Source organism: Mirounga leonina, unplaced genomic scaffold, assembly GCF_011800145.1.
Source record: "Mirounga leonina isolate KUSES-001 unplaced genomic scaffold, KU_Mleo_1.0 Mir_173, whole genome shotgun sequence".
Taxonomy (NCBI): domain Eukaryota; kingdom Metazoa; phylum Chordata; class Mammalia; order Carnivora; family Phocidae; genus Mirounga; species Mirounga leonina.
Window position 1 is genome coordinate 88,969,140 of NW_023270447.1, and position 24,215 is coordinate 88,993,354.

The following is a 24,215-nucleotide window of genomic DNA, read 5'->3' on the forward strand; positions in this document are numbered from 1 at the left end:
GAAGGAAGGAGGGAGGAAGGGAGGGAAGGAAGGAAAGAGGGAGGGAAGGTGGGAAGGAGGGAGGAAGGGAGGAAGGGAGGAAGGGAGGAAGGGAGGGAGGAAGGGAGGAAGGAAGGAAGATCTCTCTTTTGCTGGACTGTCACCTGCATCGCGGGGATGGCCTGCTGGTGGAGTCCAGCTCACTCCGAGTGGAGATGTCCCCACCACTGGGATGAGCCTGAAGACTCAGGGCCGAGTGTGGATATGCTCCTCCAGGTGCCCGGTTGGGCCTTCTGGTCCCTTCTGTGACCCAGCTCACCTGCAGGCCACCCCTGAGGGCTGGGGGCATGGTCCCAGGTGGGGCCGCACTTCCAGAAAGAGTGAGTGGATGTCGGGTAGGGGGTGCTTGGGTCACAAATTGCAAAAAAGTTGATCATTCCCCAGACGGATTTCAAGTCTTTTTTTGGGGGGGGTAGGCAAGGGACATTTATAGTGACAACAGGGCCACCACGTCTAGAACGCGTCTCGCTCTGCATCCTGCTGCTGCAGAAGGAGCTTGCAGGAGACTCCCCCTGGCCAGCTGGTCCTGACCAGCTCACGTGCTGGGGGGCCCTGGCTCCAGCCCCCTGCCACCTCGCTGTGCAGGATAGAGGGGTGATGCGGCCTGGGGGTCACAAAGCGTTCTCAGGGGTGTCAGGATGCCAGCTTACAGGTCCAACCTGGAGCTGTCCCCTGTTAGGCGCTTGCCGCGTGCCAGGGGCTGGCTACGTGTGTCCGCGCAGCAGGGTATTATTTCTCGACGACAGCCCTGCGCAGTGATGTTATTACTGTCCCCACTTCCTGATGAGGAAAAGGGGATGCAGAGAAATTAGTTGAACTGCCCAGAGGCACGCAGCTACCAGGTGCTTCCCTGGGGGACCCAACCCCACTATTTCAAGGGGTTAAAATAAACAGAGGGCCGATGGTGCTCATTCCCCCACTCTGGGCCACGTGGGTGCCCCGAAGGGCAATGTGGGCGACGTGCTGGGGACAGGAGCAAACGTTCCGTGACCCTGTAGGATGCCTCCCCCTGACCCAACCGTGCCCCCACTTTGCCACTTGCGGGTAGCAGTGAGATCTGTGGACCCTTCCCGGGGAGCCAGAGGCAGCCCAGAGACCGTCCGGTGTTGGAGAGAAATCCATACGTATGGGGACACATTGCACACCCGCAGGGCTGCTGTGGTTCGAGTGCTGGGTGAGGAGGCCTGTCCGCCCCCGCCCCCTCCCCTGCTGGCTGGGGATGCCTGGGTCTCAGTGCACCCCCTCGGGGACCCTGCAGAGCTTGCTCTGAGTGAGGAGGCCGGGGCCGGAAGGAAGGCAGGGCTCCCTCGGAACACGCTGGGGTCCAGGCCTGTATCTGGGGGAGAAGCTGTCAGGGAGCTGTTCCCTGTGACTGTCCCAAGAACGTGAGCAAAGGTGCTTCTCCGGGGCCCTGAGACACTGCGGAGCCCGGGGTCAGCCTGGCGAGGCTGCTGGCTCCTGCCTTTTCTCTGCGGCTGCCATTTTAGCCCCCTCCTCCAGGCAGGAGGAGCGCTCTCCTGAGGAGGCAACACCGGCTGTGGACCCACAGCCCGACAAAGGGATCTAGGACTTCAGCTCAACCTCCAGGCCTTGCCCACCAGGTGGGGAAACAGAGTTCTCACGGGCACTTGTGAGGAGAAGCTGGGACTCTGCCCAAGCAAGAATGGGGGTCTCCCTCCTCCCCTAGAAGACAGAGGGTCCTGTGACTGAGGCCCCCCTCCGCTCCTGGGCTGGGGGCTCTAGTGGGGCCAGGGCAGCCTGGAGCTAGCTCCCCAGGAGCTGGTACCCCCACCCCTGCACCCCTCTGGGCTGGCTCCACGCGGGTCCCCGTGCCATGGTACTGCGTGCAGAGGGCACCCCAGCACCTGCCACGATGGGGGGCGGCAGGGCTGGCCGAGCTCCAGGGAAGGCAGGAGGCGGAGAGCGTGGGCCTGAGAGGCCCAGAGCTGCCTCCTCTCTGGCCCTGAGGCCTGGGGCCGGGGGCCCAAAGCTGGCTGGCTGTAGCCGCTCCCTAGAAGAGAGGGTGCCGCTGGTGGCCCGGGGAGGCAGAGAGGGTGGCAGGGCTCGCCCTCTGCTGACTGGGTGACCATGGGACTTCGGACAGCCTGGTCTTCTCCTGGGCGACATGGGGCCCACGGTAAGGATCCCGTGCACTGTCTGGCCAGGATTTGGCATCCGTGGTGGCTGTGTGGTCACAGCTTCCGAGGCTCAGGGTCGTCAGGGCAGAGCTGGAACGCAGACACCCACCCGTCTCCAGCGATCTAGGAACCCCCAGTCCCGGGGTACCCCCGAAGCCCCCAGGTCCTTGTGCTCACGCAGTGCTGCTCGTGAGCCCACGGGCCTCTGGGCGTGCTGCAGGGGTGGGCTGGGAAGGAGCTCCTCGCTACCTCCGCCCCAGTGAGCTGGTCTCGGCAGCCTAACAGCCCCCCGAACGGCGTTGGCAGACACACAGGGACACACCCCCTGCTCCACTGGAGCACAGAAAACATTCATTAAGCATTTTAGAGGACAAGGGCACAAAGAAAAACACTCATTAGAAGCAGAAATAGTTTCCAAATGAGCCATACAGAATCTGCTGGAAAGTCTAGCCTGAAAGGGGGCCTGTTCTCCTTGGGGTTGTGGATGGGTGAGAAACGCCCAAATGGATGGAAAGTGGGGGCCCAGGAAGGGGATGCAGGAGGCGGCAGGAAGGCCCTGTGCCTGAGCGTGAGAAGATTCCCAAGCAGGAGAGTCTGTGGGCGGCAGGGACGGAGGCCGAGACCCTGCCGTGTGGCTCACCCTGGGAGCAGCCCCGCCTCGGGAGTAGCCATGTGACCTCCGGCCCCCAGCAAGGCTGAGGGTCAGGGCGACTGCAGGGGAAACTGTGTTCAGGCCCTTGGAGGCAGAAGCAAGGAGTCAGGAGGCCTGACCCCAGCCGGCTCCGTCGCTGACCAGCTGGGTGACCCTGCGTCTGGCCCTGTCCTCTCTGGGCCTCTCTGGGCCTCCGGGTCTGCTAGGAAATGCAGTGGCTGAGCTCAGGGGAGCCTAGGGGTCTTGCCAGCTGTGACGCAGGGAGGCTGGTGTGCAGATGATGTGGCCGAGGAGGTGTCCCAGCCAGTGGCCGTGGCTTCTCAAGGTCCCAGGGCAAATCCCCCAAAGGCCCTGACCCAGCTGGGCAGATGACTTCACGTGGTGCACACCAGTCATGACAATGACCTTATGAACCTTGGGGCCTCACTCCCCTCCACTCTGGGGGAAGGGTCTGGCTCCTCACTTGTCTCCCTGCTCACATCTTAAAGTGTTTATTAGCAAAGGAGAGAGGGCAAGGTAGCTCCTTCCCCTGGAAACCAGGTCACTCCGAAACTTTTAGGGCTGCCCCTTGAACAAACTCTCCCTTACCCAGAAGCCCTCCTTCCCCTCCCTGCCCCTCCAATCCCCTTCCTCTCGCCTCTTGTTCCCCAGCCCCTCACACCCTGCTTGCTGTGAGGGGGCGTGGCCAGCAGCTGGCGGCTTTAGGGGACCAGGCTGGCTTCCCAGGAGCCGGGGGCATTGCAGGTGGCCTGCTTCCTTGGCTCCTACTGCAGCCCCTGCCCTGACATCTTCACTCCCCCCAGTCCTTTTTCCTGGTAATTGGTGTCAGAGACAAACTTGGGCCAATTTCCATCTGGGCCAGTGTCTCCTGGCTTCTTTCCTGTTTAATATCAGAGAAATTAAACCTGGCCACACCATCATTATCCTGGTGTTGTAATTAGCACTGGAACAAATTGCCCTGAGCGGCACCGGCTGCCGCAGTGGCTCATGGGCTCGTGGGGGACGGGCGCCCTGCTAATTGCTTTGGCCTTCGCTCCTCAACCTGCTACTGCCCAGCACGTACTGGGGAGCAGGACCCCCCCACCCCTGTGTACGTCCCCTCCTGTCACCTGCTCACGGAAACAGGGTGACGCTCTGGAGTGACAACTCCCTGGGGCTGGAAAGAGAAAATAAGGGGGCCCAGATCTACCCTTAAGAAACCAGTTCCTGTGATACTGGCCTTTGGGGAGAAGGGGTCCCCAGCCAGCTGGAAGTCACAAACCCAGCCGGCCATGAATCACCCCAGGTATGTCTCTAGCACATAGTGGCCAGGACCAAAGCACGGGGGAGGGGAGGGCTGGGACAGCTGTCAACCCCCTCAGCACTCCCTGACCCCCAGTTCTCTCCCGGCCCCAGAAACAAGGCAGGAGGAGCCGAATCTGAGTGAGTGGATTCCAGCTTGGAGGGGTAATGAGCTCACACCCCATGGCTGCCCACTAGTGTCTGATTCTAGGAAAGTAAATTTAGTGGAATTAAAAAGCCACCAGCCCATGATGGGATGTGAGGAGACAAGAGGAGGTGTGGGTGCGGGAGAGCAGGCCTGGAGGAGGGAGCACCCCTGAGGAGCAGAGAGCTGGGCTGCAGGGGAAGCTGGCTGGCAGGAAGCCGGCCAGAGCACTGCTGCAACAGAGGGCAGTGATCAGGCCGGGAATCAGGAGAGTGTGCCCAAGACGTGTTTTGATAGGGCATGAAACAGTAAAGGAAAAAAGCCAAAACGGGCCCTGGGGCCTTTGGAGGCCCAGGAAGGAGTTGACCGGGCTGCAGGCTGCTCAGGGTGAAAAGATTTCTCGGCAGCCAGAGTATGACCCCGGGGACAAAAGGACAGGCTCCCGCTGCATCCGATCCCTGCTCTCAAGGTGGGAGCCCCACACTCCACCCCTGCAGCCAGGTAGAAGAGAAAACCTTTCGCATTAAGACAAAAAGCATCATCCCGTGACAATACAGGAGGCCCCTTTCACAACAACGGAGGCCGAGCAATTAGGAAACCGGTCCTTCTAGGCCAGCCTCCTGGGGAGACAAACCCCGGAAACTGACAAGAGGGCAAGATGTCAGGGAAGCCGTGTCTTTGCAAATCAGCACATCCTTGGACAGTCTCAGGCATCATCCGCTAATGAACTTGCTGAACCACAGACAATTATTTCTGGAACTAAGGGAGAAGGGCAAGGGCTTGGAGGCAGGGGCTGGGCTGAACCTCCATGTCCACACCGAGATGGCTCTGGGCCGAGATGCCTTCCAGGCCACCTTCCTGGGGACCAACGGCCCCTCTGCCCTCTGGCACGTGCAGCCCTCTGCTCCCTGAATGCACGCCGTGGCATTGGGAGCTTGTTTTCCAATCTGCCAGACCCCTCCCAACCGCACCGCTGAACCAGGGAGATCCTCCAGCCCCTGGGGCCCAGGGGTTGGCTAACTTGAACCTCGATGGGTGCAGAAAGTGGAACCACAACGGGAAAGGTTAGAAGCCACAACACCTGGGGAGAGGCAGTAGGAAGAAATCGGGGCAGCGGTGCCTGGCCCACGGGGGCTGGGGCCCACAGAGAGCGGCTGCAGATCAGAGGACCCCTGTCCAGCCCGGCGGATGGATCCCTCGGACCTTCCCACTCACACGGGAGCACCCTCTCCTCGGCAGGATGACCACCGATGACCACCAGCCGGGGAGAGGCTGGGCGGCCACGGCGCCGAGCCCGGCCTGACCCAGCCAACTGCACACAAGCACCCCGGACACAGAGCTGGCAGCCAGGCCACCCTGATGGGGCCTGGGGGCTCCTCCACCCCCTTCTCCGTCCCACGGCAGGGCAGACATCACAAACTGACTGCCAGGCTCCTTCCTGCAGAGCCGCGGGCTCCTGCTCGCCCAACAACCATTCCAATCAATCCGACTGTCACTGGCGTGCCTCCGAGAGCCGATTTTCCACAGGTGCCAACGACCGACTAACCCGCAAGAGAAAATGACTGTACAGCTCTCAGCCCACAGGCAATTTGCAGTCAGGAGCAGGATGCTCAGCCTTCCTTCTGTCCTCATCAAGAGGAAACTGAGGCACCCCGGAAGCCCCTGGTGGGGTTTTATTCTCCTGGGCCAGGAAAGACCGGCCCCCCCACCAGGCTTCTCCCCTTCCTGGCACCTGACGACGCACCAGGCCAGCCACACACCGACACCCCGAGGAAAGCTCGCCGGGGCGCCTCGGCCCCAAGCCACTGCACACAGGAGCCCCACGCCCGCGCAGCTCCCACAGACATTCCCCAGCACCAGAGACGGAAGAAGAATCTCCCAGCCACCTACCTGAAGGAGCCAGTAGCACCTCCGGTGGAAGGTGGGGATGATGGAGGAATGGACATAGCAGCCGTACAAGCACTAGGGAGAGAGGAAAAACGAGAATTCAGTTGGAAAGAGGGAAGGAAGGAAGGAAGAAAGACGGCGCAACAGAGGAGGAAGGAGAAAGGGTCACGGACACTGCCGGCGCCCTGGGAGGCTGAGCACGGACGCCTCTGGGCCTGGCTCCAGGGCCGGGCCTGGGTCCGTATCTAAGAAGCACCGCTGGGAAAGGCTAGCGGGCAGACACTAATGGACAGCTGGGGTGCTGTCCCTCTGGGGGGCCTTGGAGGCATGTGAGAACCCAGAAAAGCCGGGGACCAGGGGAATGCACATATGTATACATTTTGCCTATAATTATAGGGGCTTGGAGTTACCCTGAAGTTCATTCACAGAGCCTAGGTTAAGACCCCTCGGTGTACAGGGAGGGACTGAATGTATCTGGAATTGATTCAAACATGCACGCACGCACACATGCACACTCATGCACACACACCACACTCCAGATCTTTCCTGGTCAAGGGCATCATGCCAGGCAGGCGAGGCAGCCCTGGCTGGCGGGACCTCTGAAGCTAGTGGCGGACGGGTGGGGGGCAATGCCTCCTAGGACTGACCTCCAGAGTCTGAGAGGCCCCTCATGCACACCCCACTTGCTGGCTTTTATTTAGTTTGTTCATTCATATTTTTTGTTTGTTGTAAGGTTAAAGCTGCATTTTTGGCAGATGGATTTGGAGAATCAGGTGGGGGTGTGTGTGTGTGTGGGGGGGACAGTGAGGAGGGACACTTGGACCCAGGTGGCTGGAGCTTCCCCATGTATATGCACAAAGCACTGGACACCGTGGGGACAGGCTTGTAGGCGGAGGTGGGCAACGGGGACCAGTAAGGAGAACGGTCCTTCAGGTGCCTCTCAAAACCCAACTCTGAGAGTCTCAGGGGGACAGGATTTTGCCTTTTCTTTTGTAGCCTCCAATTCCAAACCAGAATGCTCCCTTTCCATCTCCTGCAGAGTTACCCTGGCTTCCCAAAGCACACATTCCTGAATCGGTGGGGCAGAAAGCGAAGGCAGGGCCCCAGAGCCTCGCAGGCCAAGGGTGAGCAAGGTCTCCCCTTGACCTCTCATTGCTCATTCGAACCTCACCATAGCGCCCCCATGCCCGCCGCCCCCCCCCCCCCCCGGGGGCTGGTTCTTCTAGGAGTCTGCTCAAGCCCTGCCTGTCTGATTAGCAGAGTTGAAAGAGTTTGGACTATGGGATTCTGGCTGTAAGAAAATCAGATTTCCAATATGTTAGAACTTTTACAGATCACTGTCAGCTGGGACTAAACCCTGTATAAACCAACCAAACAAAGCGGAAATTAATTTAAACGATTCCTTGCAATTCTTGCCCACAAAAATGTACTTATTATTAAGAAGGCAATATTCTTTCCTGACTTTTCTGGTTTTGAATACACCACGTTTTCTTTTTTTACTTTTATTTTCGATTACTCACTTCTTCTTGCCGAAGGAGAGCCCTGTTTGGACAGTTCCTGTGAGTGTTTGTTTGCCACGAATGAGCAGCCCACCTGCAACTTTAATCAGCTTTTTTCCTTTGGAATTTGCACATTCTCATGGGCAGTTTCATTACTCTTACTCATGTAATGAGCCAAATGGAGAGAGACATAAATTGTTGAGAGGAGAACTCTCTCCTGTCTCTTTGAAATAAAAGGCTGCACATCTGCTTTTTCCCACTGTTCGTTCCTCTTGAGGGTTTGCAGACCTCCCCCCCTTTACCTGTCTCCTTTTCTTTCCACTGCTTTTTCTCGAACTTGAAAAGAACGTGGTTGATGGGCAACTCCATTCCCCGCCCCCCCGCCTCCCCGTTCACTGCTTATCTGCCCGGGTTGAGCTGCAGCCCAACACCTACTGTGTATCCCAACACCTACTGTGTATCCCTTCTGAGAGCCCACAGGAAGGAGACAGCACATGCCCGCTCTCCCCTGAGCCACCCCAGCACCTGTGGGCAACCTGCCTGCCCAGAACTGCCCAGCACCATCCAATAAGCAGGATGATGATAAGAAGAAACATCGCTGTTTCTACAACAAGGCTCATGCATTTGAATCAGAGGAATGCCCAGGGCCTCACTCAGAACCTAGTCACTCTGTTTTTAGATATGACTCTAACCACCCTGGTGATCCGATGTCTCTGGTCTCCACAGATGAGAAGCATGATCTAGGAAGGCTGGAGAGAGGAAAAGCAGACCCCTGGCAAGAGCGAACCATGTCAAATAGCATCCAGGGAGGAAGGAAAAGCCTCCAGAGAGCCCCAAGGACTCAAGGAGCCCAAGGACATTGACCCCCTCCCCCTGTTGCCTAGCTCCCCATGACCTCCCCATGACGCTGGGTCACCCCCCCCCCCCCCCCGGCTCCCTGCTCATCTGTAGTCCCAGAGGCAGGGAGCCTCAGATCCTCTGAATGAAGATGGCTAACAACCGCCCCACCGGTCTCCACAGGAAAGTACTGGAAAGACCTGAAGTCAATAAATATCTCATTTTTGCTTGTGGTATTCTGAAGGCCCGGGTCTTTAAACCACGTACTAGAAAACCATCCTGGAAAATGGCTCCACATTTAGTGCTTAAAGGGCAAAGCTTCAGTTTTAGGGAACTCTGAGTTGTGTTGAGTAGCTGGTTTACTGTGCTTATGGGGAAGGAAGCTTCCAGCAATCCACTCTTGGTGAGCTGGAGTCGGCAAAGAGGGGCTTCTGGAGAAACAGGTCCTACTTGGGGTGGGGGACCTGCTGGGAGGGTCCTTGTCCTTCTAGGCTGTGAAAAGGGCACCTTCCTCCTCCTGTCTCGTGGGTGGCTGTGAGGGTCAAGAGCTGATGCTCAGGTGGGATGCCCAGGAGAATCCCAGAGGACAGTGGGAGAGGGGGCCGGAGGGGCTGGGGGCTTTAAGATGAGCACGGTTGGCTGAGGGAAGAGTGGGGGAAGGAGTGTCAGTTCAGCAGCAGGAAAAGCAGCTGGGGACGGGAGGTGAGACAGAGGCTGGCTTGAAGATGATGGGAGGGATTAGAGTATGACAGGCAAGGCCAGGCATGGGGAGGGCCCAGGTCGGGGAGGTCAGGTCTGCTCACAATAGCCGTGGGCCACAGCCAGGAGCTTGACTTTGTCCTGGGACACCATGATCAGATCTGCCTTTCGGGAGACCACAGCGTGGTCGGGGAACAGAGCTGAGGAAGATGAGGGGCACGGGGCCAGCCCTGTGAGCCCGGAGGCCCACTGGCCCCGGATGGCGGTGGCAGCAGGACGGGTGTGGAGAAGTGGCCACGCTTGCCTGGTATAAGGACGACACCCAGCCTCCAGGCTGCACACACAGGTGTGTGTGTGTTGGGGGGGGCAAGTGGTCCCGTGCCCCAGGACAGGAGACCCTGGGGGTGCAGCAGCCTGGTGGGGGAGAGGTTGATTTCACACTTCTGCTCAGTGAGGTTGAGGAGCTCGTAAGCCATCCAAGTGGAGACACAGGGTGGAGTAAGGTGCTCGGTCTGGGTTGGAAGCAGCAATCGGGGCATAGGGACGGCGTTGGAAGGCAACAGAGAAGCCCGGAAGGGGGTGTCCATCCAGGCTGGCTTCTCCAGCACAGAGCCAAGCCTTCAAATGGTCAGAGCAGGGGTGAACTTGCCTACGCTCAGCACGTGACTGGCTTGGTTTGCCCTGGGACTGGCACCCTGGCCCTGGCACCCTGGCCCTCTCCCCTTTCGTTCACGGTGCACCCCTGGCCAGCCCCACAGCCCTGATCCCAGACTCTCTTGCCAGGTCCCTTTGTCCCCATGTCCTCACTTTGCAGCTCTTGGTCCACGACAATGTCCTCACCAAGCCCCCTGGGATTAACTGCACACTATTTCACGAGGCAGCGTACCAAACCCATTCTTTTACCTACTAATCAAAAAAGCAATCAAGTTTATCTGTAGTGATCTGTGTTTTACAAACTCCTGGTGCTTTCTGATCAGGCCTGGGGCTCCCCTCGGGGCTCCGTGGGTTGAGCTTTTCGTTTGGGGGCCATGATGTGGTTTGGAGGGAGAGTCACTTCCTGGGGCTGGTGGATACACCTGTGTGTGCGTGCGTCAGCGTGAGGTGTGGGCACACAGGTGTGGGGTGTGTGCAGGAAAGCGTGTTGTGAGCCCCTTGTTGATGTATGCACACAATGAGAGAAAAATAGAAGGCAACTAGCTATTTATAGGAAACTCGGGAGAACCCCACTCCTAGCTGGAAACAACTTTCAAATTCGTTATATTTGCGGGATTAAGGCCTGACAGCTTCCCTTGAACGTGACAGCTGAGCAGGGAGGAATTTCTTTCTTAAATACTCAGTATTGCTTTTATGACACTATGGGGCTTTTTTTCCCCCTTCTTAAATAAAAAGGAAAGATAAATTTACAGGGAAACCAATAGTAAACAGGAACTCCCTTTAACTCAAAATAAACGCTTCCTATAAAGAAGGGGCACATTGGCTGCAAATCTTCTCTGGAGGATTTCTCCCCAACAGACTCAGCTGCTGGGGGTCCCCCCACGTGCCAGACGGTCTGACAGGCCTCAACACCCGATGGCCTCAGTGGGCGAAAGAGGGGAGCACCTCTGCATGATAAGCAAAGCTTTATTGGTTGGAGTACTGGGACACCACCAGGTGCCCCTCCTTTCTGTCCAGCTCTCAATGGCTTCATGTGACCAGCCAATTCTCCACCTCTCCCTCCCTCCCTCTCCTCCTAGGAAAAGCTCAACCCTCTGTGGTCCCCTCCACTTTCCGATGGGGCTCCAGAACATGGATGCGCTGTCCCCAGGCTGACCTTATATCTCCCATTCCCGCACTTCCCTCCCGTGCTCCCACTCCTGTGCAACACCCAGCCCGAGTGCATCTAGGTCCTTCCTCCCCCAGGAAGCCCCTCCTGACCAGGCCAGTGGAAGGCATCTAGGAAAGGGACTCCGAGGGTCCTGGCAGCCATGAGGCTGCAGATTCTGCCCCAGGTGTGATACACACTGTGACTGTCGTCTGCGGGCCTGTCTCCTATATCACAGGGCTGGCGCTTTCCGTAAAGGGCCAGATAGTGAATATTCTTGGCCTGTCAGTCAGACGGGCCTTTATAGGGCAAAATTAGCTTTGGACGATGGGTAAGCAAATGGGTGTGGCTGCATTCCCACAAAACCTTAATCACAGATATTGTAATTTCAATTGTGCATAATTTCACATGTCATGAATATTATTCTTAATTTTGATTTTTCCCCCCCAACCATTATAAAATATAAAAACCATTCTTAGCTCAAGCTGTACGAAAATAGGTGGTGGGCCATCTCTTGCCCGTGGGCCATAGTTTGCTAACCCTTGACCCACTGGATTAGGAAGAATGTGAATTGTATCGTCTTTTATAAAATTCCCCACAGTGATTTCCACATAGCAGATGCTCAATAAACTGAGTTTGACTTCCACGTGACGTGAATATCTAAGCAGGGCACAGAGGGAGCAGCAAAGACCTAAATGGGAAGGAACAGTCTACTCATTTAACAAATGCACACGACACGGAGAGTACAGGCCAGGTCACAACCTCCCCCACCATACAGAGCAGCTTTCACAGAACCCGGATGTCCTTCAAACTGGACTTAATTGTAGTTGTTTGCTTTCTGGGCCTAAATGCCTCATACGCGATTAGCCGGCACTCAGGGATGGTGCGTGGACCAGAGCACTTCTTGGCACATAGTAGATGCCCAACGAAAACATGGCTTCCTCTACCTGTCAAGCACCTTATTATTAACTAAGCAGAATTTAGTGAGATAAGGTACAGAAAGCACCTAGTTCAGTACTGGGGATGCATAGGTGTGTTGGCGCTTTCTCTCAGAGGAGCAAAACATCTCTGTGGCCATGGCTGCCAATGGAATTTCCCCACTGGAACAAATATTTCATTCTGTTTCCTGGAACCTCCTCCCACAAGAAGCAGGGAAACCCCAAAGCCAAGGTTTGCTGTTGACCTCCCTCTCTGGGAAAGTAGGAGCCCGGCATCTTACTCCATGGGTCCCCAGCATTGTTCACCAGGCCTCTAGAGTGGCGGTATCCAATATGGCGGCCATGAGCCATGTGGGACTGTTCAAATTCAGTAGAAAGAAATAAAGTTGAAACTTCACTTCCCTAGTCACTAGCCTCACTTCAAGTGCTCAACGGCCACATGTAGTTAGAGGCTACCATGTGGGACGGCATGGAACATTCACTCTAGAGAACGAGAGTGGAGATCCAGTGCTGAGATGTCTGGCTGAGACTCTTGGAGCCTGAGACCCTAATGGCTGGGATCTGGGGGAGCCGGGGTTTGGGGGAAGATGGCACATGGGGGGTGGGACTTTGGGATGTTGGTTCTACTTTGGGGAGTTGGAATGTCTGCAGGTGGGTATGTGCCATTCTATCTGGGCCAGCTTGAACCCGTCAGCAAAAATCCGTCTCCCAGAGCCCCTGTGCCACCGCAGAAAAGCTCACTCCCTGCCTGTTCCCCACCTAAAGCCTTCTCTAACACGGGCACAATACCCGCTGTGTCCTCAGACTGGGTGTCTATGGCATATGGCCACTTACAATCCCGAGAGCTGGGTTAGCTTATGGCGGCAGCCCCATGCTCCCCCAGTGGCCTGCCCACCCCCTCCACTGGGGAGGTGATTGTCTGCACACAGGCAATCAGAGTGAAAATAGATTTTTAGATGCCTGGTTTATCTCACACACTTGAATCTGATGTTCACATGACAAAGATGAATAGTTTTAAAAATGTGTCATGGTATAAAGGGGACAGAAGATAAAGAGATGATAGAAGGGAAGGGGGAATCCACCCAGAAGATAATAATTTAATCCCGCTCTGAAGTGATGAAGGCGTAAGGGGCCATTTGTTCAGAATATTCTGGGCAGGTGCCCGGGCAGATGGAGTGACAGCCAGGCCCTCCAATAAAGGGCACCCAGGGCCGGGCTGGGCCTTGGCTCGGTTGTAAGAGGAGGGTGTGGAGCTGGATTCTCCCATAAACAAGTTCCCACTGTCGACTCTGTGCCTGTCCTGAGCCTGGGTCCTCCACGGTCCCCCAGCCTCCCCTGCGGAGAGAGGGAAAAGCAAACCAACAAAAACAGATCAAAACAGGCCTGATGCGAAGTGCAAAAGGTGTGATGGAGACCAGGGGAGGGAATAGTCTCTTTCTCATGCTGATAGTCAACCAGGTCACTTAAGAGGAGGTGACATTTGTGAAGAGTCAGAAAGGGTGAGTAGCAGTAGGCTGGGGGATCACAGGTGGAAAAGGCCAGGGCAGGTGGACAAAAGTATCTTAAGCAGAGGGATGAGTGGCCAAGTCTGTGAACCACAGACTGTTCTGCTGTACCACCCATGGGACCTGTGATGAGCGGTCAGCAGATGGCCTTGCATCGAAGCTAAGGCCCTGTGATTCTCACGGCTCTGCCCTGCCGCACTGGCCCAGACTCTGCGTGTCAAAGCAGGTTTCCTGGAAGGACTGTGGGAGCTCTGAGAATTCGAGGCGCAAGTGCAGAAGCAGGATGAGAACTTCGGATCTGACCCCATCAGCTTTCCCTCCCTGCCTCTGACTCATCTCTCGTTGCTGCGTGTCTTCCTGGTGCTTTCTTCTCTCCCACTGCAGTTGGGCAGCTAGCGAGAGTCCCATCCTGCCAGTGTGACTCCAGAGGAATGAAAGTATCTTGCCTATCTGGGCTGTGAGCCAGGGGCCCTGGGACTCTCAGGGGGCAGGAAGACACCTGAGCAGGCAGAGCTGCAGGGCTCCCAGGAGGGGGTCAACATGGTTCCTTTGCTGCCAAACCTTTGACATCCTGGGACAAGCAGGTGCTCTCCAAGGAGCAGATGAAGGGAAAACCCTCCAGTACCTTCCAGATCTCCCCACACATGGACTCTCTCCTGTCTCCCATCTCTAGCTCTACATCATCCTGCACAGAGACATCCTGAGGAAGGCTGAGGCTGGGCATGCTAGCAGTTTGTCCAAGGTCACATTGCTGGGAAGAGGCAGAGGGGGACTCCGACCCATGCTTGCCTGACCCTGTCCAGCAGGCCAGCCCCTGTTAGCTTCACTCAGGCGTTCATGCCAATGGCCGAGGGTCAGGCCTTCTGCAGGGCTTGCCTGCATCAGACAAAGGGGTGAAGTCCCAGGCTGCTCCCAGGACTGTCCTCACTGAAGGATTTGGTTCGTATTAATCTAAGATTAGACCAAATGATTCAATTCGCATGCTGCCTGCAAAAGCACTGGGGCCTCAGAACTTGTTAAATAGTGAATTGCTTTAAAATTAGTTTGAGCTAAATGGATTGCAGTCTGATTTGGCCTCTGGGTTGGGTGACAGGAGAGATCTGGAATATTAGATCATCACTGACCCGGTCTCCATCCTGGCCTCTCTCCTAAGATAGTCAGCAATGACATCTCCCAGTGCAGCGACCCCTGCCACAGCTAGGGACTGAGGCCAGAGAGCAAGGCAGCTGGCTGCGCCCCCCGACCTGACGGTGGTGGGTCACAGGGGCAGGTCCCAGCCATGGTCACGCTTAGGTTGCCCAGTGGGACCAGACCCCACCCTGGAGAAAGCCCCTTAGCCCTGCATCTTCTTGGCGGGGGGAACCCTCTGGGCAGGGGTGGGCAGGCTCCCAAAGATTCATTTTCAGGGTCTTGAGGAACTCCTCCCTGAGATTGGCTACCTCCAGGCCTGGGATCCTGGTGGTTGGCTCTCCCAGGACATTAAATCGGTCTTTCTGCCAACTAATAGAGAGTCTCCTGTGCTTGGTGCTATGGGTGACCTGGGGGAGGGTAAAAGACCAGGGGCCTCTCCATTATCCTGGAAGGGGGTGGGAGGTGCCCTCTCTGCAGATGTGGGAGCTGGGGCTCAGAGATGCCAACTCCTCACCCAAGGTCGCAGGGACGTGTTAAAGCTGGAATCTGAACTCTGGGAATTGACGCCCATCTCACGGGAAGAAGTTTTGGTGCGCACCCCGGAGGAACACAGGGGACCAGGTGGCTCAGCTTGGCTGTGGAGGTCGGGTCCCCAGAGCTGGAGGAATCAAGGGGCAGACAGAAACGGATGGGGCAGCAAATTTTGTAAGGCTGGTAACTCTCTGCCCCAACCCCCCAGACAGGCGGTGTGCAAGGGAGAGGGCCAGAATGGGGTGGTGCCTGGCAGGCCTGGGGCATGTGTGTACCCCACCCCATCGCCTTGCAGACAGTTTTGTGGACCCCCAGACCCTAGGGACAGGAGTACCCCTGGGCACCAGCATCAGCAGGAGTTCGGCGGAGGGGGTGCACAGGGGTGGCAGCACCTTGGGCAAGCAGAGAGAGCCAAAGAGACCCTCTAGGTGGGGGCTCTGGGGGAAGGAAGAGGAGCCAATGTCCCCCTCCCCAGGCTTCAGGACCCCTGGGTCTGGGTGAGGAGTGGAGAGAGATGCTCAGAGGTGCTGTAGGTAGATCATGGAGAGGGAGGCTCCCCAACATCTCCACAGAAAATTCTAGATCATCTTTATAGCCCACAGGCCCTTTAGGTTTCTGGTAAAGGGACCTGAACGGGAAAATGAGCAGTAGAGGTCAGGGGGCAGCGTGAGCTCCGAGAAGCCCCCTCACCGCCAGTGTCTTCCAGGGACCAGGGAGGGGACGTCCTGCCCCAGGAAAGCATCACAGCCCACTGGGTCCCCGCCTCGCGCTGGCACCCCTGTGCCCTCCCACCCCTCTGCTCTCCTGGGCCACCTCCCCCAGAGAGAGGCTGAGCGCTTGCAGGGCAGCACATCTGAATGGGGCCACCGCCTCCTAACTGTGCCATGAGTGAGAGGGGCAATAAAGACTAAATGAATTTTTAGATAAAAGGCATAAAAATCATGTTTAAAGATATAAATAAAATCCCTGGAGCTTTAGCTTTATTGTTTTTTTTGGGTTCCAGGATTAATAAATTAGTGGGTATAAAATGGAGTAAGAGCTAAAAATCGATAATGAGGTAAATTTAGATTTAGGGAAGGAGGTCAGACGAGCCATGGCTCTCCAGCTGGGGGGGTGGGGCAGGGGGCTTAACTCTGGGGTCCTCCTGGCTGGCCTGTGGGCTCTGCTCTGGACTCCATGGCCAAGTGGAGGGGCTTCTGCTGGGGGACCAGTCCAGGCACCTGGCCGCCCATACCTGCCTGCTTGCCCACCCTTGGGACCCTCAGCCAGGTGGGTGTGGGCTCCTGTCCATCCCCTGCCCTCACCAATCAGCTGCAGGAACGAGCCCTCCTGGGGCATTCCCATGTCTCAGAAATCCCTCCAGGCACCTGGTCCCGCAGGGGCCACTCCTCACTGAGTATGGCCCCGGTGGGCTGCCAGAGGGGACACTATCCTCTCTCCCTCCCCCACTCTGTCTCTCTGTCTCCGTCTCTCTAGGTACATACACACGTACTCTGACTCAGCTCCCTCCCCACACTCACGTTCTTGTTCTTTGAGCCTATATATATAAATCTGGGCTGTTTCTATTTCAAATACTTCCTAAAAGTACTGGGCATAAATTATAAATAAATAAAGTGAAATTTCCTTTCTTTCATCAAAGCGTATTGCTGAGACCTATTTCTTGGTGCCCTGCCAGTGGCTGGAACTGATCTAGAAAGTGCTTTATGGTGATCGTGGCCTCCCTCCTTTCCCTCTTCTGCTAGGAGCTGCAGAGCCCCGGCTGCGTACCAGGCACCCCGTTCTGAGGACTCTGATGAGGAAAATGAACTCCCACAAGTAACTCTTGGTCTAGTGCTCCCCTTGCCAAACAGCCTGTTGAGACTGACATGTCTTAACATGGCCTTGCACATTTTAGCCAAAGTGATCGCTGATGGGGGATGCTGAGCCTCCCGAGGGGGCCAGTGGCTACGTCCTTCGGCGTAGGGGTTTTCGGTGTCCGTTCCAGGTAGTTGGCCCTTGTCCTGACTCATGACCCATCCCGTGGTCCCTGTTCCCAGAAGGTGCAGGCACTTGGTAGATGTGGAAACCACCAGGACTCAGCTCCTAAAGCCCCCAGGTGGCACGGAGGGTGAAGGGCTGCCCGCAGATCAGCCCTTGCTCTAGAGCCTGCCCTGCTCGATCCTCTTGGGGTTGGAGTGCCTGGCGTTTCTGCTGTAATTATTGCTCTACTCCAGGGCCTTCGAGAACCCAGCTCTCAGCACTGCCCCAGCCGGGCACCCGTGACACCATCCAGATAGTCACGGCACTCGGTCACACACACGGCTGTGGGCAGCAAGGGAGTCCAGGAAAGGGATTCTTGCTTAAAACAGGCCACGGGGTTTTGTTTATTAAGAAGGTGGAGGGAAATGCCAGGGCCCGAGTCCGTGGCCATGTTAATGGGAGGCTGGGCTCTCTGCCAAGACATTAAGTAGAATCGAATTCCTGAAACCAGCTTTAATCAGCAGATTTTTAAGGTTAGAATTACTCTCTCCTCTCAAAGCCTTGCCAAGGTTAATTTGGGCCTGAGCATGCAGAATTAATGGGCTGGACAGAGGGAATTGGCCTTTTCCCTATTTTTTCTCAAGTCCACAAAAACATCACTACAAAGAGAGGGGGCAGCAGGGAAGAGCCCTCCAGTGAAGGGAGCACTCCTAGCATCAGGCAATCGTTCCGGGAGCCTGTGTTAGAAACGCACCCAAATGGGATTACGCCAACTGGCCGGCTCCAGCCAAAGGGAGACGATGGGAGGGGTGGCAAGTCTGGTTGTCCTGGGAACATAAGGGAGGTACTGAGCAGGGTATGAACCTGATCCTAAGGAGGCTTAGGATGCCCCAGGAAGTCCTGAGCCATGCCCCTTCCCCGAGAAACAAATGTGCTGGAAACACTGTGGACGGCCTACCCTCACCAGGCCCTGCTGTCAGTGCCTCCAAGCGCCTGGGCATATGGGACACCCCCGCGGCCCTAGGGGCACTCAGCAGCCGTATGGACCTCAGCCACTGGGTGCCCTGAGCTTCAGTTTTCTCATCCATATAATGGAAATAATAATGATGATAATGACAGGAGTGAGGCTTGAATAGTACCAGCCATACAAGGAGGTACCTGTGGTTTCACAGGAGGAGGGCTCCATGACCTTGGACGAGAGCCCTCCTTCCTTTGAATATAGGGTGATGAGGAATGCTGGCTTTCGTGGGAGAGCGGGGGGAGGAGGGGACGTCCCCCAGGAGCCTTCTGTCCTTCGGGGCACCTCTGGAGGAGGACCGAGTGGGAGGGGGGGCAGAGGCCCCTCCCTGCCCTTCCTGATCCGCCCCTAGGGCAGGGTGTGGGCACGGGAGCCAGACCTGGGCTGGAAACGCAGGGGCACTTCTTAAAACACGCAGAGAGCTGGGAAGGCGTAGGGTGGGTGGTGGGGGGCTTGGTCTCCTTGAATCTCAATGTCCTTATTAGTAGAGGGTAGGTACTGAGGACCCAGATCTTGCAGGTTTGTTGGATCGAATGAGGATTAGATGACAACATGTTTTCTGTGACTGGAGCACAGGAGGTCTTCGTCAGTTTCCCCAGGTACACCCTCCTCCTGGAATGGGAGGATGGTATCCCCATTCCACAGCGGGGACACCCCTTCTCCACCATAGACCCAGTGTGGTCTCCCACTCACTCTCCTTGCTCCCCAACACACGCAGTGCCCTCCACCAGCTTCAGTCCCTTGAATGGTGTGGGCCTTTTGTGTCTGGAGCCCGGAGGCCTATTCACAATCTCTTTTGACCCGCTAGAGAAGCGGTGGCCCATCCCTCCAAAGCTAAACACGGAATTACCATACAACCTAGCAATTCCCAAAGAATTCCAAACACCCACTCAGACCTGCACATGCACCGTGCTCGCCGCCGAGCTCCTCACAAAGACGAAGCAGCCCACGCGGCCATCCACGGACGGGGGATAAAATGGCACAGAGCCGTACAGTGCAACACTGTTCGGCCCTAAGAAGGAATGAAGCGCTGATGCACACTGCAGCAGGCAGGAGCCTTGAAAACACTGTGTGGAGTGAGAGAACCAGACCTGAAAGGCCACATACTATACGATTCCTCTGCAGGAAATCTCCAGAGTAGGCAAATGCATGCAGTCAGAAAGCAGCTTCAGTAGGGGTGGGGGGAGAAGGAAAGGGGGTTTCTCCTCGGTGGGGGACGGAAACATTTTGAAACGAGATAGAGGGGATGGTTGCACATCCTTGTGAATGTTCTAGATACTGCTGAATTATTCACTTTCAATGGGTTAATTTTATGTTATATGAACTTTACCTCAATTAAAGACAAAACAAAACTGTGGCCCAGGCACAAAAAGGGTCAGGGACCCCACTTCACCCAGTCCCTGGAGACACTGCCTCATCTTCGGGAACTTGAAAGGACCCAGGAGACAGAGGCCCTCCTGCACCCCCACCTTTTCAGCTGACATACACTTGCTGAGCACCTATCATGTGGCAGATCCTTGCAAGGTGCTGGAGATTGATGGGGAACCAGACAAACCCTGCCCTCTGGGGCTCACATCTTGGGGCGGGAGCTGGCCCGCCCCCCCTTGCCTGGTTTCCTACCTAGTGCACCTGCTATCTAAATCTCAGCCCTTATAGGAGCTGCCCTGCCTCCCTGCACTTTCTGAGAGTCTCATCTCCTCCGTGAGCCTGTCCATTCCTCACACGCATGGGCTTGACTTTCCCTTTCCCCTCTGCTGACATCTCCCCGCCCCCCAACCCCAGGTCTGCACAAGGAGGTACTAGAGAATGGCATAATGTTGGGAACCAGTTCAAAAGGAACCAGGATTGCCAAGGGAAGGAGGCCGAAGGGCCGTCTGGGTGGGCTGGTGATGACCTGCCCTGTTAGCGCTTTGTGGGCAGAGGCTCTGCCCAAACTCCACCATCTATCCCAGGCCTCGCAAGGAGCCTCAGCTGAGCAGGAAGAAAGGAAAGAAGGCCTCCCTCCATCCTTGAAAAGCTTCTCAAGGTGGTTTGGACCCATGTTCCTCTACACCTCCCCAATCCTGGCACTGAATGTTCTGGAAAAGCTGGTTAGGCCAAGGACCGAAGGAGGAAAGGTTGCTTGGGAGAGACAGAGCCTGGGCTTCCACCGGGGATGGAGCTTCCTCGTCTCTGCAACTGCAGAGCCGACCCCCTTCGGTAGAGGGAGCCGAGGCGGCGAGGGCGCCGGCTGATGCCAGTGGGAAAGGGGGTGCCGTGAGGGCGGGGCCCAGGGACTGAGCCGCTCTGGCCGCCCAGACAATGGCAGCTGCTCTGCCTGCCGAGATCTGAAGCTCTGGAAACCCACTTTCCAAGACCCACCCCTTGTAGGTTCTGAGAGGTGCACTCTGCAGAGGAGATCATAAATGCATATGGCTCTCAACATCTCAGGGCAAAGTGGCTGGTTCCACACTTTAGCGGGGCCAGGTGGGAGGGCCGGTCTCCCTGGACCAGAAGCCTAAGCACAGTGAGAGTGGGGGCGTGGTCTCGGGGTTCAGCCATGTGTACTTAAGTCTAGCAGCAGACCCTACATCCATTAAAGCAGTGCCCTACCTGGGCCTCTATAATTACACCTGCTTCTCCCGAGTGAGCGCGTCCCCCAGGCTCCCTGGGGAAATAACAGACGGTCCTGCAGCGTCCAGGAGATGAGCCTCCCCAGGGGTGGAGGAGGTGGGCTGGATTCTTAATGGTGAGAGGCAGGCCCCCTACACTTAGCTGCTTTCTCCGGACCCCATTGGAGGGGCTCTCTCACCCACAGCCCTGCATTTTATCTGCCCTGTGATAGATCTGCAGGTTCTGGAAAGAAAGAATGCAATATTTTAAAGTGTGTAATGACATGCAGGCTGCATGTGGTACAAATTTCCTGGATGTATAAAATGGGAAAGAAACAGGTTTTCTGTCGCCTGCAACTACTCGGCAGCGTTAAAATATGACTCGTTGGAATCCAATATGCTGCTAACCTGCAAGGGGCGGTATTGAATCTTGCAGGCAGAGCGGTGAAGCGGCGGGCTCGCAGCCCCAGGCACCTGTGGATAATTCAATCCCACCTGTCTCCAGTTCTGCATCTGTGCCGCTTACTAGGCCAGCGAGCGCTGCAGCGCCTTCCCTCCCCTCCCTGCCCCTTCACACCAGAGGTGGGCTGAGGCCTCCAGGGCCCTGCTTTCCCTCTTACTGCGGCTGATAACAGAAACCCCTCGTGCGGCGCCACGCTTTCTGTCTTCCGCAGGAAGCTCGGCTACCTGGGGCATCTCCCTGGGCTTTTGCACGTGTCTGGCCAAAGTCGCCTATGGACACGTCATGGCATGCTGGCTACGGGGCACACCCTCTGTCCCCGCAACGACCCTTCAGGGTGGACATTAGCACTCCCACTCGGTGGAAGATGACCCCAAGCCTTACAGAGGCCAAGACTCTTCCAAGTTCAACAGGGATACCGACCCAGGGTCAGCTGGATGGTGGCCTTGGAGCCGATGCCCATGGCCCTGAGCGGGCTGCATCAGCCCTGGACTGGACAGGAGGACTTCGCCCTTCGTCCTGTCTGCCCACGTGGGACACTGGGCCTTACGGTGGGTGATAGCAGGGTCAGAACTCAAACCTTACCCCCAAGCCAAGGCCGTTCTCACCAGGGAGCAGCTTTGAGCTGAGAGGAGGAAACACCTTCCAGGAGAAGACACTGAGGCTGTGGTCATGAAGGTGGGTTCAGGGCCACAGAGTGGGGCAGTGGCCAAGCCTGTCCTTGGGGCACTCTGGCCACATCCCTGTTGGTCCCTGCGAGAGCTGGTCAGTCTCTCCTGGTCTCCTGGTACCATGAGATGAGATGAGAGTTGGGAGCCTCATCTCAGGAAAATGCCAGTGGGTCCCGGCACCCCCCTCCCCCAGGTACGGTTTCAGGTTAGGAAACCCCAGGCCCACCCTGAGGAGGGGGGGCCGGGCTGGCATCCCAACATCTCATCAGCTCTCTGGCTTGTCCACGGCATGCCCCACACTCCTGGGGTCAGCCTCTGCTGTCTTCCTTAAAAATGGGCCAGCCAGCCATGCTGCCCACTCAGCAGTGGCTTCTGGCAGCTGCCTGAGCCTCTGCGCCAACCCCCCCCCCCCACCTCCTACCCAAGGTGCCCAGACGGGTCACGTTGGGATCACTAGTCACAACGGGTTATTGGCTGTTACGGGAAATACTTTGCTTCTCTACCTTGGAACCTTTTCCACTTGTGTGCATAAAATATCCCGGATATTTATGAGGATGGGGACGAAGATAGGGAAGAGGAGGTTGGGCATGTGAGCATGGGGATGACGAGGAGGAGGATGGGAGCCTTGGCGTGGCTGGCATGCAGCAGGGGCCCCGTGGCCTTGAGGCTGGAGCCCTGGTGGGGAAAGTCCAGAACAGGGCAGGGAGAGGGGTGGAGGCCACCAGCTCTGAGGCCTTCAGGGAAGGTGCCACGTGGGAACGGTGAGCCGGCCCTGTGGCCGCTCGCGTCCGGTGCTCCGCAGCCCCCACCCGGCCTGGCTGTCCCGCACCAACGCCCACCCCAAACCGGCCCCACACTCGGACTGGCTGGATTCCCCGCTCCCTCCAGCCAGCATCCAGCCCATCCACACCCAGCAAGTGTTTACCGCCTTTCTTGAGAGCAGAGTTCTCAACCAGGGGGCGGGCTCGCCCCCAGAGGACACTGGACAATGTCTGGGGCCATGTCACGTGGGCGAGACTGGTGCGGCGGGGCGGGGAGGGCATCCTGGGGCGCAGTGACCCAGCCAACAACACTCAGGCGGAGAAGCACCGCTGTGGAGCCTCTGCCCACCTTGGCTCTATACCTGGGAGGCTGGACCAGTGGGGGTGGGGGCGCCCCCCCCCCGTGCTGCCTGCCGAGGGCTGTTTGTCCGCCGCTTCGGTAGACCACGAGCCACGCAAGGAATGGCAGGGCCACGTGCACAGTCTGGGAGAACCCTGGGGAACAGCCCTCAAATGGCCCTCGGGAGGGACCTTCGGGTCTGCAGCTGGCCCGACAGAGGGTCCCGCAGAGACACCCCTGGGGGAGAGACACCCCTGGGGGAGAGCCCCCTCCCCTCGCAGGCTCAGCTCCCAGTGGCCCCTCCCCCCTCCGCAGCCCTGTCACTTCTCCTGGCCTCTGTCCTGCCCTCCCGGCCTCCTCCCGCGAGCGGGATTCCCTGCGCCCCGTGGGAACTGAGCCGCAGACGGATTCTCACCCTCTCTGAGCCTGTCAGGCTGTGCAGCTTTTGTGATCAAATATTGTTATATTTACCTAAGGATCGGTTAGGAAGCAATTTTTGAGATGATGAATATTTAATGCAATATTTAAATATTTAATAGGAACTTTTTCAAACCTGACTTAATAATCCATGTTGTAGGGAGAGGAAAATGGGGGTTGTATTTTAACGTTTTCACTTCCTCTAGTACTCTCCATGTTTGCTGGGCTTTTTTTTTTTTTTTTTTTTCACGGCAGAGTTTTAATTATACTCAATATTCCAGAGAGAAATTCTTTTCTCATTAAAACTTAACTCTTGCCGACAGCAAGGTGAGTGGGTGGGTGGAAGATGCATCGAGTTGGAAAGTGTTTGGAGTTGAAAGGGGTCTTGCGATCGTCTGTGCACTAGCCTGACTCCCTCGTTTTCCAGATGAGGGAAGTAAGGCCCGTCTGTCTGTCTGTCTGTCCGGGGTGGGGCCGGGCGCTGGCAGCCTCACCCAGAAGCCAGGAGCTCCACCCATGACACCCCCTTGCCTCCTGGATGTTTGCTCAAGTCAAGGCCCAGCCCCACCCCAGCGGGGCTCACGTCAGGTGACACCTCTAAGCCTGGGTCCCTCCACCCCTGGCATGACTCTGCGCAGCAAATTGAGATTTTCACCACTTAGGTGACCACAGACCTTCCTGGAAGAAAAATTCAAACCGAGTGCAAGACTCCTCTAACATGAGGGTAGCTGTGAGGAAGGTGGAACCCTTGCTGGAGGCCAAGTCCTTGCCCTGTCCTGCGTGCCCCACCTCCTCCCTGGGCTCCTCCAGCATCAGGTAGGTGGCCTGTGCCTTCCAGTCCAGAGGTCAGTGAACTCCTTCCACCTCGTGAGGGGTCTTAGGACAAACCCCTCGCTCCAGGTAGAGCCTCCCGGT

At 56.8% G+C, this 24,215-nt stretch overlaps 1 protein-coding gene across 1 annotated transcript in view; it reads right to left on the minus strand.

Annotated features, from left to right (window-relative positions):
• The window catches only part of LOC118020052 (calmodulin-binding transcription activator 1), a 642,738-nt gene that overhangs the window by 232,310 nt on the left and 386,213 nt on the right, over positions 1-24,215 (minus strand). The window contains exon 4 of the mRNA XM_035019893.1: positions 6,146-6,217. Within this exon, the coding sequence (XP_034875784.1) occupies positions 6,146-6,217 (72 nt within the window). The remainder of the gene's footprint in view (positions 1-6,145; positions 6,218-24,215) is intronic.